General features: G+C 35.1%; 1 protein-coding gene across 6 annotated transcripts in view; it reads right to left on the bottom strand.

The window, feature by feature from the left end:
• Positions 1 to 17,206, bottom strand: part of DYNC2H1 (dynein cytoplasmic 2 heavy chain 1) — a 289,228-nt gene that overhangs the window by 125,548 nt on the left and 146,474 nt on the right. For 5 of the 6 annotated variants that reach the window (XM_046637538.1, XM_046637540.1, XM_046637542.1 and 2 more), the window contains 3 exons: positions 15,026 to 15,157; positions 13,662 to 13,734; positions 2,917 to 3,077 (listed from right to left, as the gene is read on the bottom strand). In XM_046637538.1, the coding sequence (XP_046493494.1) occupies positions 2,917 to 3,077; positions 13,662 to 13,734; positions 15,026 to 15,157 (366 nt within the window). Of the gene's footprint in view, positions 1 to 2,916; positions 3,078 to 13,661; positions 13,735 to 15,025; positions 15,158 to 17,206 lie in introns of those variants that run through there. The other variant, XM_046637544.1, reaches the window with a different exon arrangement.

The following is a 17,206-nucleotide window of genomic DNA, read 5'->3' as shown; positions in this document are numbered from 1 at the left end:
ATAACATGTCGTAATCTAAAATATTCAAATCATCCTGCCATACATACTGAACTGACTCAATTATTGTAATCAGGGCTCTAAATTTTCAGCAGGAAATATCAAACTCTGTGCCTTTTCCAACAATTGTCTTGCTTTTGTCCCCACGTTAATGGCACATTTCTAACATTTTTCTATTTATGAAAAACATATTATCGCTACTGGTTTGCAAGTTATAGAACTGTATAAAGAATTATTGAATAGTGTTTTTGTTTCTCATCTCACTATTTCCTGCCATTCTCACCATGTCAAACATGGTCCTTTAAAAAAAAACACTAATGTTGAATTCTTTGAGGGATTTAACATTAATACTATCACTGTCTTGAAATTGACTTCTCTTACTTTCTCCAACATTGTACATATTTGGCTTTCAAGCTACTGGTCTAACTATTTAACTGTGTAATTCCCTAGTCCTTCATCATCTAGTGAATCTCAACATGTTGCTGGGCCTCAAGACTGCAATTAGCCCTCTACTCCTCTGTTGCTTCTCAGAGAGAGGAGGCAGGGAGGAGAGAGAAAGCAAGGGAGAAAAGGGGAGGGGAGGAATGAAAAGAGGGAGAAGGAGCGGGAATGAGAATCCTGATCTCATTGGAATTCTCTTCCAATTTTTCCAATCCCTATAGTCCATCTGCACTTAGGATACTCATGTAGTGGAGTAGCCCACTTTATAAAATAGAAAACGTCCAAGCATTAAAAGTATTCGAGCAGAAGCTGAAAGACTCTACATAACAGATTCATTTCATGGGATTTCTGTATTATGTGAATACCTTAGACTAAGTGACTACTCAAGTCTAAGACTCTATAAAAGTTTTAGTCAAGAATATAAAATAACTATATGTCACTTACCATAGCAAGTCTAAATTTCTCCATGTTTTTTAAAGATAATTTATATAATACTTGTATTTTCAGTATAGCTATATCTGTGTATATATATAATTTACAAATATACATATATTGGGAGTCCTGGCTCAAATTTTTTATTGGGTACATGGTCTAAACACTTTGAAGAGTACTGTTATAGATTACTTCAAACCAGTGATTTTTTCCAAAATGAACACAAGGTAGCATTTTCACTGTTTTTTAGTTGACTTATACAAGTATTGAGTTTGGTTTTTAATAAGACTATAAAGTCTTTGAGAGTGGGAACCATGTCTAAATCATTGCATACTAAAGCATGCAATAAAACAGGTAATAAATACCTATATATTGATTTTGTTTTTTTTTTAATTTTCAAAGTCTAATCCACAACTAAGCAAACAGGAGAGATGAAACAAATACTGGTTGAATTGTTTTGACACACATATTAGTTTGCTATTATTAAAATGCAAAAAAAAAAAAAAGAAGAAGGCATTTACACAGAATCAGAGGGAAAAAAAGGATAAGCATTTTGCTCAAAATTTTCCACAAGGCACAAATTGTGTGAAAACAGTGTAGAGGGTCATAAAACCTTCGAAGAAAATATTTATTACAAGAAAGGAAAAGAAAACATTTTCTAAAGCACAACAGGAAAATGTTAAGGAGATGGTTAGTCCCCGCCACAAAAACAATCACGTCACAGTTTCTTGAATATTTTTGCATTAAAAATATACTCTTACCCTCAGCATATATATTCAGCATAGCAACAAACATTTTAAAATAACAGGAGAATTATGAGTAAATATGTCCATATTTAAAGGTTTTACTATATTGAACAATTTTGTAAGTTCAGTACCCAAAACTCCAGAAGTTTAAATAGTCAAACCCACTGAGAACGCAAATAGTTTTATCCTTCTGTCAAAGTCACTGCTAATAGACACAACCTCTAGAAAAGGACTCCTTTTCCTCAAGACAGCTCACTAACTATTGAATATTGTCCTAATGAATATAGTAATATACCATAACTAGGAGTGAATGAAACTCTCCAGGTAGTGCAAGACCTGCACAACTGAGCCTAATTCTCTGCCATCTTACAATCTTCTATTTATGTTCCTCACAACAACCTTATATTTCAATTTTTGGTTGCTGTGATGTATTTGCTTTTTTTAAATCATAATTAATTATTTTCCCAATGGAAAAGGCTGATTTATTCACTTGACAAAAATTGAGGTTCAATTAATAAATTTTCAAACTTGCATGGAAACTGAATTGAAAAAGGAGGTATTCTGAACAAACTAAAGCTCCTAAATTTACCTCAGGAAAAACAGGGACTATAGTAGATAAATTTTACTCAAAAATTTATGTATTTCTTTCATTTCAGTTTTTACAGGTAAATATTGCTATGATTTATTATAAAAGCATCCAAGTAAAATTTTTAAAGTTATTCCCAAAAGGTAAGCATACATATTAGTTTCCTTGACTGCTCTATTATCTGATCAGGCTTCTGGAGGTCAGAAGTCTCCCTGCTCTAAAATCAAGGGGTCTGGGTTTGAAAATAATGGCAGTACTACAGGGCTGTGTTCTTTCTGGAGGCTCCAGGAGAGAATCCTCCTTTGCCTTTTCTAGCTTCTAGAAGCCACTTATATTTCTTTGTCTGAGGGTCCTTCCTCCATCTGCAAAACCAACAACATAGCACCTTCTCACCTCCCTGACCTCTGCTTCCATCATCACATCTCCTTTCTTCACCGCCTGCTCTGCCTCCCCCTTGTAAGGACTCTTGTGATTAGACTGGGTCCACCTGGATAATCCAGAATACCCTCTCCATCTCAAGATGCTTAGTACACCTGCAAAGTCCCTTTTGCTATGTAAGGTAACAAATTCACAGGTTCTGGGATCAGGACGTGGACACTTTTGGGGGACATAATTTGACCTACCACAACAAAAAATGTCTGTTTCAGTAATAGGATCAAGTATGGCAAGATGAGCAATGGCTTTAGTTAAAACAGCAGGGTAGGGTGTACCGACCTGGTGATAACACTCTCCGCCTCTCTCAGCATTCGCAAGTTCTTGCAGTTCCTGAGAAGGATCAGCACCCGGGGAAATAATTATCAAGATGGGTTCAATTTCTAGTGTCTCTTTGTACAAACGTTTGAGACTTAGAGGAAGTGGGGACAACTCTTTTAGTCCTAAAAGACATATAAAAGAAATTAAAAGTAAAATCAACATGAATCAGAAAAAGTCTATTAAAACTGATTGCATGATATATAATAGAGAATAACTAGGTGAATTATAATCCCACACATATTAAAGTTTTCTCACTCTAAAATCGTTCACATACTAGTAATAACTAAGATTTACTGAATGCTTAAGGTACCAGGCATTTTTCTAAATGCTTTACATCTATGATATCATCTAATCAGATTATTACAACAATGCTAAGAGGTAGGTACCCTGATTACCACCTTTAACACATAAAAAACAATCAGTACTGTGGCCTCAATATACAAGTCTCTCCCTATAAGAGAAGACTGAACCCAACCATTCATCTCTACAACTTTTCATTCATTCATATGATAACTGAGTGCCTATTCTGTACCATGCATATAGGGAATCAGACTTCCAAATGATCTGGTAAATAATTTCACTGTCATGATATAGAATAGAGTTATTTCTTATGTCCATGAATTAAGAGAAGAAAAGTGGTATAGAATGAAAAGAATGCTTAGTTTGGAGAAGGAAATATATAGCTCCCAGTTCACATTTGTTAGCTGAGTGGTTCTATGAAAATCACTAAAATGTACTGTGCCTCAGTTTCCTCAACTGTAAAACATGGACGCAACAATCCATAAGTCATTTGGGAGAAAAACAGGATATAATAATAAAAATAGATTCCATTTATTCATCACTTACTCGATACTAAGCACTATACCAGGTATTCTACTTTATGTATAAGGAAACTAATACTCAAAGAAATTGAATGCCTTGTCAAAGCCCACCCAGCTGCTAACTGCTAACTGTATTCAACACAATTCATCTGTGCTTTTTTCTACTTTGAAGCTCTTCATTAACTATAAAGTCCTATACAGACAAGAAATTATAATTTTTCTATTATATTTAAATCTCTCCTGCTAAAATTTGAATGTTTCTATTATAAATGTATTTAGTAAAAGCCAAGCTGTATAAGACCCACTTCAATTAATATTCATACGCGTTTGAACTGAGCGAAAAAGAACAGTATGACATAAGAGTTTAAAAAGAGAGGATTAGGGGGTCAGTCCAGTTGTGTAGTGGTTAAGTTCAGGCACTCCTCTTCAGTGGCCTGGGATTTGTGGGTTTGGATCCTGGGTGCAGATCTGCACACTGCTCATCAAGCCATGTTGTGGGAGTGTCTAACATACAAAAAATAGAGGAAGATTGGCACAAAAGTTAGCGCAGGTCCAATCTTCCTCACCAAAAAAAAAAAAAAAACAGGATTAGTAGAATGTAACAGAATGACTACCGAGGCAAGAAGGGCTTCCTTATATCCTAAAAAGTACAAACGAACAGACAATATTGCATCTCAGAAATTCTAAAATAGCAGGAAAAAGACATGCTTAAGGACTTCAGTAGCAAACACTTTAAAATATGAATTCAATGCCATCAAGATGGGCCAAAAAAATGAATTTCTAGACAACTATCCTGAAAAGACAAATTTCACACCTGAACTACTTCCCTCTATTCTTCACAACAGCAATCCATAAAGATAAGTAAAAATTCCAAAGGCAGAAATGTTCCTAATATCAGGTAAAATTTACCCCTACAGCCACTTACGATTGATGAATTGCTTCTAGAGCTATATTTTATGAATTCTATTTTTAACTAAATTTAAATTGCTAACAATCATCCTGCTTTAAGACCTTGAAAAGAATTCTTATGTACTTGTGGCAATGTAATAAAAAGTATTTTCACTATTTATTCAAAAGCTCAATAAGCATTCTAGGTCAATTAAATGTACTGTCTGATATGATAAAATGCATTAAAAGTCTTAAAAATGTGCATAGCTTTTAAGTTAGTAATTTAAATTATAATAATTTAAGAAATAATTCACGATACGAAGGCAGAAGCATGTACAAGGATTTTCATTGGATCCGTTGCTATTAGTTAAAAACTGGAGAAAGGCATTAGGAGCTTCAATGAATAATTTCTGATAGCCATATATTGAAACCGAAGTTACAAAAATGGTAAGATAAAATATAATTTACTGAAAAGCAGATTACTCAACAGAATAGACAGTATGATTCCATATTGTAATGTATACACATCTAGCTGCCTAAAAAAAAATAGAAAAGTATACATAAAAATGTTAACAATGATTCTCATTGTTATGAGACAATGATAAAACTGTTTCTGATCTTTTCATTCCTCTACAGCTTCTCGCAGACCTCTGATTAGATGTATTGTGAGAAAAATGTCCAAATACATACAGATATTTTCATATAAGATGACTACTGACTGAAATGTGTTTTATTTGGAAAACATATGCCAATAATAGACATTGTCTTAAAAAAGTTAAAATGCAGATTACCGTATCATTTCTTAATTTAACAAATAGAGACTAAACTCCATAAGGGCAGGATTTGTTCATAGCTGATTTGTTCGCCATTTTATGTACAGAGCCTAGCCTATTCAATTATTACATCTAAAGTTAAAATTCCACAGAAGATAAATATATGTTCATTAATTCATTTTAAACAATATTTCAAAGTATTGGGATATTTTGGATTAGAGAAAAAAATTCACGAAAAACATCATACTATTTAAGGTGACAGAGGCGACATGTTACTTGGAGTGCCATGTTAGCCATTCTGCCCACAAAACTCCAATAAAATCCTCGTTGCATTTTAAGTGAACTGAGTCCATATATAATCATTGGTTTTATTAACCCAAGTAATTTTGACTCATGATATCACTAGAACTGTCAGTGTGAATCATTTAAACTATTCACCAAAATTAAAAAGCCAAAAATGTTCACTGCATTGTGAATTATCATAGTGTAAGATTACTTATAAGCCACTGGGATCTTATATTTTGACCATGTATGTTTAAAATATCATTTCTTCAAAAGAAAAAAAGGAACTAAAATTAAGTTAAATAATTTAAACCTTTATTGTATTTTATTTTATGATAAAATATTGAGATAATAAAAAAGAAATAATTTGCAGTTTAAAAAGGAAAAAGTATCACTCCTGCACTTTTCAGGTACCTAAGTGAGTAACGAAAGTAGTAAATTAATACCCAACTCTTATAGGTGGTAAGTATAATGGATCCATTCTTCATTATTCATTTCATCTTCCCTAACAAGGAGACTGATAAGCATTGGGTGTATAAAATCACTCTTCCTTTATCAGAAAAAAAGACAACTCTAGAAATGAACCACAAACATCAATAAAAAGAACAATCAACAACTACTATATAACTTAATACACATCAACCAACTAAATGGGAAATATTCTTTAGAATTGGAATAATACTCAAGCCTGGAAACAAACAAAAAAAATCAAACATCTTGTGACAGGCATAATTCTAAAGCTATCCCTTGGTTGTTCAAACATTAACCGAGGTACTGCTATGAAGGGACTTTGCAGATGTAATTAAGGTTATGATCCTTAAAATAAGATTATCCTAGATTACTCAAGTGGGCCAATCTAATCACTTGAGCCCTTAAAAGCAGACAAATTTCACCAGCTAAAGTCAAAGAGATGCAGCAGGAAAAAGAACCAGGAAAGATGAGGCAGAGAAAGAGATCAGAGAGATGTGAAGCATGAGAAGAAATCAACCCACCACGGCTAGCTTTAAAGATAGAGGAAGGGGACCACAAACCAAAGAATGCTTTAGAGTGGCCTCTAAAAGCTGAAAAGGACTCCAAACAAGAGAAAAAAATGGTTACCTCAATCCTACAACTGCATGGAGCCGAATTCTGTGAGGAGCATGAATGAGTTTCCTAGAGCCTCCCAGTATAAACCCAAACGGCCAACACCTGGATTTAGCCTTGTGCGACTTGAAGCAGAGAAATCAGGTGAGCCCACTAGACTTCAGATCTACAGGACTATAAGATAATACTGTAAGATAATAAATGGATGTTGTTTTAAACTGCTGATTTGTTACAGAAGCAATATAAAATTAATGCACACAGCCAGCCCTGGTGGCATAGTGGTTAAGTTCACACGCTTTGTTTCCATAGCCCCAGATTCTCAGGTTTGGATCCTGGGTGTGGACCTAGCACTGTTTGCCAAGCAATGCTGTGTTGGCATCCCCCATAAAACAGAGGAAGATTGGCACTGATATTAGCTCAGCAACAATCTTCCTCACGCAAAAGGAGGAAGATTGGCAACAGATGTTAGCTCAGGCCTAATCTTCCTCAAAAAAAAAATTAATACACATTTCCTTATTTCTTTCCTTTTCTCTTAGATACAGACTTGACAAGACAGATGAGCTATGAAAGCAAGGTGCATAGGATGGGATGCTAACATGGATAAGAGAAGCAGAGGATTATAAAATCAAGAAAGTGGCAAGGCTTAAAAAGACTTTTTGATGGAGAACCTTTGAGAAGTTCTTGGTTCCTGTAGCTACTGCAGCTCCTCCCAGGAACACATCTCATAATACCTCAATACACACAGCATAATATCTTGCTCAGAAGAGTTAATAAAAAAAGTCAAAATTAAATCAGAATTACAGAAGTCAGAACATTTGCATCTGGTAACTGCTACTTTTAAAAAGTAATGTAGATTTTCCTAGTACATAGGCTTGGTTTGTAGGATTATACTAAAATGGCAGTGCTAAAAGTTTTAAGGATTGTTCTACTAACTTAAATCTTCAAATCGAATCTACTTTTATAAACATATCTTTATAAGTTACTATTTTAAAGTTTATAGATCATAAAAAGGATTGCTAAAACTTAATAAAAATCTTTCCATATGAATGATGCTCAAGAAATTACATTTGAAATCAAGTCTCTAAAATTTGATTAAAAAGAGATAAGTGCTTGTCATTCTCCAGCTATTTGAATTTTTAAAACTTATTCATACAATAAAAACTCCAATTTTACCTAAAAACTATATTAATAAAGCCACTTGACCAGATACAAAGTCATCCAGCCATACAACAGTATATATAACTTTTGCTTTGAAATAGGTAGAATATGGTTTTAGAAGTATATTAAACTTTCAAAGCATTTGAATATATGAATATTAGGAGGTTTTTACTTTAAACCTTAAATATCATTAAACCTTAAATGCCATTTAACCTGGAGATGAAACAGTACCATAACAGAAGTATTCCAAAGAATTGGTAGAGGGCCAAACTATAAAGTCAATAAGAAAGGCCACGTGCAATGTGGTACAAAGAGCATATTTTAAAAGACTAAATGAGAATAGATTCTTAAGAACCTCTCTGAAAATTGCCTTGTTTTACTTAAACTTGCGTCGTTATGGAAACAGACAATAAATATATAGATAAGCCAGAAATATATCAGAAAGTGTTAAGTACTATGTGGAGAATTAAAACAGGTTGAAGTGTTGGTACTGATTAGATGGCCCAGAAAGACCTCTCTAAAAACGCAGCATTTTAAGTTAACATCTGAATAATACAAAGGAGCCATCCATAACAAAAAGAAAAGGAAAAACACAGAGCAAACAGATAGTGCAAAGGTCATAAGGCTGGTTTGCCCACTAACGCACAGGGGACAAGAAAGAGGGGTACAAGATGAGGTCAGGGAAGTAAGTGGGGGTCAGACTGTGTGGGGTCTTGTAAGCTTATATAAGGAATCTGGATTTACTTCTAAGTGTTTTGAAAATATTTTGGAGATTGTATGTAAAAAAAGAGAGATGATTTGGTTTAAGTTTTTAAAAGATTACACAGCTTTCTGGAGAGAATGGGTCAGAGAGGAAGCAAGAACCGAAGTAGGGAGACCAATTAGGAAGGCAGTCACTGATTTAACATACATTATAGTGCCTCTATGTTCCAGAAGCTGTATAAAGCCTTTGGGTACAACCAAGAACAAAACAAAATTTGTGCCCTCACGTGGCTTATGTACTAGCTGGGGAACAGACAATTAACAAACAAATTAATAACAATATGTCAGATGGTGATAACACTTATAGAAGAAAATAAACAAGGTAAAGAAGGATATGGAGAGCAGAGGAAAGAGTGAGTATGTAATTTTATACAGAGTGCTCAGAGGCATGATATAATCTAACTTATATTTCAAAAGGCACTCTGGCTGCTATGTGGAGAAAAAACTGGATGTGGGAAAGAAAAGAAGCCTGAATGGTAACAATCTTGCTCAGATGATAGTGGCCTCAACAAAGTAGTACATGGTCGTGGAGCTGTGAGAAGTGATTGGATTCTGGATATACTTTGAGGATAGAGGCAAAGCTATGGCAGCAACTGAGGTAAGAAATGATGATAGTTTGCACTAGGTTGGTTGTAATGACACAAAGAAAATGAACTCAGAGTAAATTTTAGAGTTGGAGCCAAAAGGACTTGCTGGTAGATTGGGTATAGAAAGTAAGGAAAAGAGAGAAAGGACTACTTTTGGGTTTTTGGCTTGAGCAACTGAGTCAAAGCTAGATGGACAAATCAAAAATTCTATATTGGTCATGTTATATCTGTGATGTGACATTCATATGAAAACATCAAATTAGCATTTGGATGTATAAGTTTTGACTACTAGGAAGAGATCAGGGCTAGAAACAAGAGATGAAAGAATCAGGAATTTACAGATGATATTTAAAGCCAGGTACTGGGTGAGGTTACCTAGAGAAAGAATGTACAGTAATGAAAGAAGGGAAACCAGGGCAAGACTGCAGTAGAAGGAAGAGGAGTTCACATTTAAAAGACATGCAGAGAAGCCGCCAGTAAAGGAAAGTGAGAAGGAACAGCCTAAAAGGAGGAAGGAAAGAAGAAACACAATAATTAAGATAAGAAAGTGGAGAGTTTTTCGAGAAGGAAGAATGGACAACTTTCTTGAGAGATCAAATAAGACAAAAGCACAGAAGTTGCTGTTGGATATAGCAATCTGAAAGAAGACATTACTAACCTTAATAAGAGTAATCTTGGGGAACTTTAGGGATGGAAGTCCAACAGAGTGAGTTGAAGACAAAATAAGAGTTGAGGAAATGGGTTACTACAGTCTCCGACTACAGACACTTTCAACATGTTTCCCTGTAGAAGGAAGTAAAGAAATGGGATGACAGCTAGAGAGAGAAATACGGTCTTGGGAGGCATTATTGAGATAGGTGATACTAAAATATATTTGTATGCTGATAGAAATGACCAAGTAAAGGAGGTGAAATTGATGACGTAGGAGAAGGGGATAATGGCAAGAATGATAAAAGAAAAAGTAGATGGGTTGGCCCTTAAATGGAACAAGGGCATTCATTCACAATAACAGAAGGGCAAGTAGAATGAATATGAGTACTGACGCAGGTGGTTGGTAGATTAGTGGGTGAGAAATAAAGAATTCCTGTCTTATTGCTTCTATTTTCTCAAAAATGCTAGTAAAAGGCTACTACAATCAGCTAATTTAAGTGGCAAATACAGAGATAGTTGGTTTTCATATTTATTATATGCCTAATATTCATTATTACTCACCATGTGTGTATTTGGCAACAGGTTAAATGTTTCAGTTACAAGATAAAGTATGCTCATAAGCTTTTTTTTAACATGGACACTAACATCTTTGTTCAACTATTTCACTCTTCAGAATCAAAAGTTAGATATTTGTGACTCTTAAAGGAGTCAGACTCTCAAAATGTACTTTACAAATTAATGGTCAACTATGAAAGTACTGAAATATGAAAATTAGTTAAAACAGATTGTATGTAACCTGATTATAACAGATTTCTGTTGTTCTGTACCAGCAGTTTTTTTCCCCGTGTCTGGTAACAGATCCTCCCCCAAGGAAAGGGAAAACTAGTATTCCATACACTTCTAGTGGGACGAGCTGTAAAGTGGATCATATCACCAAGCTGAGTAAATCATAGTCCTTCTCTAGGATTTTTGATCATAAAGTTGGGAGGGAAAGTTTTATTTCATCACAAGCTTTAAATTAAATCCTAGGAGGTTGGCAGCCTTATCCCCCAGATTATATATGAACCCTGAGACTAAGGGCAGCACACAGGCAGGAATTTACCTACATAGAGTCTAAAAGCAACATGAGAGACAGAGATAGATACAGATACAAAGAAAAAGGGAGAGAGAGAAAGAGGAGGAAAGAAACAGAAGAGAAACTGCAAGCTGAGACAAAGAAAGAAAGTCTCCTTATGTTGTTTGAGTCCATGAAACCAGCTGGTCCAGAGGTCAGCCCTACCTCCTCCTTTCAGAGTACTGGTTACACTTTCCCCCCTTTTTTATTTAAGTGAGTTTGAGATGGATATCTGTCACTTGCAAGGAAGAGTAAGGTGGATAAACATTCTGCGTACATGAGTAAAAATTATTTAGCAGATAAACACTCTACCAGAGATGAATAAACAGGGACATTTCCTCTCCATGCTTGAGGAAAGGAAAGCACCAAGTACATATGTTCAGACCCATTTCCATATACCCATCACCAACCAACCAAATGACCAGTCTATAGGGAGCCTCAAAATATTTGCAAGTGTGTGTGCACATACATGTTCTGGTGGAGGGCGAAGGAGAAGATAGCCATTATGTGAAAACTTGGGTTGGTAGATATTATCAGTTGAATTGTGTTCTCCCAAAAAAGATATGTTGAAATCCTAATCCCAATACTTCAGAATGTAACCTTAGGTGGAAACAGGACCATTGCAGATATAATTAGTTAACTTCAGATGAGGTCATACTGGAGTAAGGTGGGCCCTAATCCAATATGGCTGGAGTCCTTATAAGAAGACAGAGACACACAGGGATATGTCATGTGATGACAAAGGCAAAGATTCAAGTCATGCAGCTGCAAGCCACGGAAGACCAAAGATTGCCAGCAAACCACCAGAATCTAGGTACAGGCATGGAAGGATTCTCCTACAGATTTCACGGGGAGCCACGTGGTTTGTGGTAATTATGGAAGCCCTAGGAAACTAACACAGTAGGTTGGCGTAGGAATGGATGTGTGTGTACGGAATAACATTATCTAAGGTTTAAGCAGACTTTTTTATGTTAGCATCTGTCAACAATATCCCTCTAACCTGAGAATAAATTTGACTTCCTCAGTACTGAATAAGAACACAGGTTTTGTAGCTGGGTTTGAATTCTGCTGCTTATTAGCTGTGTGATCTTGTTTCCTCATCTTTAAGCGGATACAGAAACAGCCCCTCCTAGAGTTGCTGTGAGGATTAAAAGAGCTGATACACGTATAGCACTGAGACTAGTACCTGGCATTTCTAAGAGCTATTTAAGTGTTAGCTGTGATTATTACCATCATCAACATTCAAGTTCTATGAAAGAGTGTGTTCATGGGAGTAAAACTGATCATCTGAAACTAAGAGTTTCTTACAATAATACCCTGATATAACCAACAATAACAGCTTTGCAAAATAATAAAGGAGTCATTATTCAGTACCATAAAGTTTTCCAGTCAGTGATAAGCACGGAAGGTCTAGTACCTTTTTTCAATTTTATAAAACTCTTCACAAACTTTGTTTATATAATAAATTCTAATATAGAGAAAATATGCATAAAATGATGTTAGGCTTACATGATTGAAATATATATAAGTTACAATTAATAAAAACAGTTTCTATATAAAATTTCATCTACATATATATGGAAAAATTAAATATAAATGGAGGCTTTCTAGAAAAAGTTGTCAGCATACTATTTCAACTATGCCAGATTTTTCATTTCCAACATAATTCTAAAACCTCCTGCGGTTTACAATGGTAAAGATCCATTATTCTTAGATGACTTTGTGCTTCAACTAAAATACTTTTCATAGTCTTCCTTTCACAGTTTTTCCAAATTTTCTTGCACAAATGGAAATATGGTATAGTTTATTATTTCCAAATGAGTGATAACTTTTAATCTTCAGATAAGACTATCAAAAAGACTTAAGGGGCCGGCCCGGTGGCGCAGCAGTTAAGTTTGCATGTTCTGCCTCTCAGAAGCCCGGGGTTCGCCGGTTCGGATCCCAGGTGTGGACATAGCACCGCTTGGCATGCCATGCTGTGGTAGGTGTCCCACATATAAAGTAGAGGAAATGGGCACGATGTTAGCTCAGGGCCAGGCTTCCTCAGCAAAAAAAAGAGAAGGACTGGCAGTAGTTAGCTCAGGGCTAATCTTCCTCAAAAAAAAAAAAAAGACTTAAAAATATATTGCAGTTTGTTTATAATCTAAAAGACACACAAATTCTTCATTTTTCGTTTTAGACAGAGCAAAAATAACTCATTTTGAAGGCTTTCTTTCCTAAGTTTATGGTATCTGTGAGAATGTTTTACTTTAATTGTCTAAATCAAACATTTGATTGTCTACTTTGAAATCCTAATCATGAACAAACATCTAAAAGTCTAAAGTGCTTTCATAAGAAAATAATTTTTAAAACTTCAAATGCTTAACTAAATATAGGATGTCAATAATGCATCAATTTTAATATGATATTAAGTATGGTCACATCCAACACAAAAAATTATTTTTTTAAACCAGGTAGAAATTTTAAGGTAAGTACAATGAAGAAAAAGACCTTTTAATCTTCTAAACTAAGGTCAGCACAAAATAAAGTGTAAATTAAAAGCAAATAATTCAGGTCAGTAGTCTAGTTCCAGAAAAGTTGGACTTACCCAGAGTTCTACATGCAAATAGAGCCATGGCACTTTGCAGTCTGTCTGGTCTAAGAGCCTGTACCACAAGAACCTTAAAATAAAGTACAGGGTATTTTTAAATAACAAAGGTCCCACAACAGCTTTAACTAAACAGTAGTTAATGATAGTTAATTAAACAAATGTTTATTAAAATATATGAACACTGTTATCACTGTTCTACAACATTTATTATGCCTCAAACTGTCACAGTAGGTATTATCAAGACATGTTTTTAATAGTCAAAATATTACTAAAATCCATTTATTCCCTCAAACCTATCACCAAAAGTAAACATCAGCATGTAATGGTCATAGGGTTAGCTATGTCTTCAGCATCTAATAAAGGACCAAATGGCAGGTGAAAATAGGGTATATAGGTAAGGCATTTCTAAAGAAAGCACAGCAGAGGCCCAAAAATCTTGCCTAAAATTTTCAAATCACTATTTTATGCTGAATCATGTATATCTATTTCTAGATGTTTAAGTTTTCACGTGAAGTGTTTTTTCATTTCTTTTCTTTTTTTTTTTAAACACACTTGGTCAATAGAATTCACCAAGGAGATACAAAGGGGACAGAACCACAGCCAGCAGCCTAATGAAAGATGAAAATAGAAAGGTCATTTCCTGGACATTGACTCCTATAGAGCTCTCCGGCTCTAAGCCTTTTGCCTCACCAAAAGACTGGGTGGAACCCACCCATAGGTTTCATCATTCTATTTTAAAACAGAATGGGAAAAAGAAAAACCCTGTTCCTCACCATGAGGACTTTCCTTAGATAGAACCCTGGGAAGTGAGTGAAGAACCTGGACAATCTATACCTTAATTTCTCTCTGTAAGACATTTTCCCTATTGTAAAATCACCCTTGGGTCAGAGGCAGAGGGAATAAGAAACACTACAGGGGAAGACACTCTACCCAGAAATTTTGTCAGTGATTTCACTGTCCAGATTAAGATGGGAAAAGCAGAAAGCTCTTCCCCACATATGCTACATTAAGGCTATGTGACAAAGGCAGAGCTTTCATTTATTTATTTATTTTTTGAGGAAGATTAGCCCTGAGCTAACATCTGCTGCCAATCCTCCTCTTTTTTGCTGAGGAAGACCGGCCCTGAGCTAACATCCATGCCCATCTTCCTCCACTTTATATGTGGGACGCCTACCACAGCATGGCTTTCCAAGCGGTGCCATGTCCACACCAAGGATCCAAACCGGCAAACATCAGGCAGCTGAAGCAGAACGTGCAAACTTAACTGCTGTGCCACCAGGCCGGTCCCCAGAGCTTTCATTTAAATGGCTTCTGAACAACAAGAGAAATGTTAAATACTTTTATGCATTTAGATAACTTACCTGCTGAAATAAGGTAACTTTCTTTGCAAGAATAGATGGAAACTCTTGCTCACACATTGAATTATGATAATACGTACGCCACAAAGCTACATCTTCAAAGCAGAGGGTCTGATAAAGACTGGGGAGAGCAATCTAAAAAATAAAAAACCATATATAGTAATGAGCTACAAACAAATACAAGTAAATATGTATATATATTACTAAAAAAGTAACTGGAAACCAATTATTGATAGATGTTTATTACTTGTTTTCTACTTTACGTTGTCTTATCTAAATCATTTCTAAGTCAGAAATAATGTGGTAGATTTATCCAATCCAGAATAAAAGACAGTATTTTTAATGTAGTACTAATTCAATACTTGTAAGTTAACGAATCCTTTCTCTGTGTAAAAACATTTGTACACATCTATCTCCACCTTGTGGAGAAATGAATGTTTTCACTAAAAATGAGTTCAATTTTTTTTTTATTAAGGTATAATAAACATAGACAAGTGCAAATTTTAAGCACTGCCACAATAGAGTTCGATGTGAGGTTACAAAAATATGCCAAATTTCACATCAATATCAAATCCTTAACAAAGCGTGCTTTTCTAAACCATATTCATTGATGCCCCTATTCATGAACATGTTGCCTCCTTTGCCTCTAAATGTTCTAAATTTGTACTCATATGGGACTGGCCCAGTGGCGCAGTGGTTAAGTGCGCACATTCCGCTTTGGTGGCCTGGGGTTCACCGGTTGGGATCCCGGGTATGGACATGGCACTGCTCAGCAAGCCATGCTGTGGCAAGTGTCCCACATATAAAGTAGAGGAAGATGGGCATGGATGTTAGCTCAGGGCCAGGCTTCCTCAGCAAAAAGAGGAGGATTGGCAGCAGTTAGCTCAGGGCTAATCTTCCTCAAAATAAATAAATAAATAAATAAATAAATAAATAAATTTGTACTCATAAATTTCTACTCAAGATTCCTCATAAATTTATACTCAGCACAATATTCGCCTTAAACAATATCATCTCTCACAGGTTTTCCTCAATTTATTCATTCCCTCTGCCTCAAAGAGTATTCTGTATCCCAAACTTTTTTCAACAGTGGGCTATAAGATCAGAAATGTAAATCTGTCTAGATGGAGAATTCTTACTGGAGAAAATGGTGAACTTGGAAGATCTGTCTCTACTATATTAAAACTTCATGTAATATAAACATAAATTCAGTATGCCTATGGATGTTTTATCCAAATATCTATGTTCATTTCTAAATAATCCATTATATTGCCCAAATTTCATTACATAATCAACTAAACTTATACAGCAGAAAATTAAGTACATTTCAGTTTAATTATTTTGAATAAATGATCTGAGCCTATTAGGATAACACTTAATGACAGTTTATTAACTTTAGCACTGTTGATGTATAGGGCCATACCACTACTACCTCCCGTGTGCAACACATTATATAATTATCATATACTTGGCTAGAAATTTGAGATGGACTACACTGCAGTTAGGAAGCTCCCTGGCTGCATGTCAGACACCATGGGGTACAGCTCTAGCATGGCACCAACCACGTCACAAGGTAATCATTTGTTATATTTTCTACAGTGTAAGTTTGTTCAGGACAGAGTCTTTTTATAACTATAAAATATTTGTCATTCCACTGGCATCATGCTGACTGGTAGTAGGCACTAAATAAATGACTAATAAAGAAAACAATTAATGATATAAAGCAGAAGCCATTTATTTTAGTCAACAAATATTTATGAAATAAAGGCAGTAAAGAGCAGTGGTAAAAAGCCCAGACTCAGCAGCAAAGAGCACAGTTTTGATTCCTGACTCTACTTCTAAGTAACCATAGGCAAGTGCCTTAGTTTCCTCATCTATTAAAAGAGGAAACAGTAGCTACTTCATAATGCTATTGAAAATATTTAGTGAGATACTACCTTTTCAAATTCTGCATAATGCTTTGAACATAGTAAGTCATCAATAAATGCTAGCTCTTCTTATTGTTTTTACTATGTGCTATTGCAATGTTATAATATTGTGAAGAAAAGTATGGGAAGGAAAGAATGGAAACATATGTATAGATTTTGAGAAGTGTATTTGTCTTTCATTCCCCACAAAAAAAAAAAAAAAACCTTGGCCTGAGTAAAGAGCACAGACAAAATTGTTGGGAGTTAGCCTTCTTAA

This window comes from Equus quagga, chromosome 14, assembly GCF_021613505.1.
Source record: "Equus quagga isolate Etosha38 chromosome 14, UCLA_HA_Equagga_1.0, whole genome shotgun sequence".
NCBI classification, from domain to species: domain Eukaryota; kingdom Metazoa; phylum Chordata; class Mammalia; order Perissodactyla; family Equidae; genus Equus; species Equus quagga.
The sequence above is the reverse complement of the archived record's forward strand: the minus strand, read 5'-3'. Positions and strand labels throughout refer to the sequence as shown.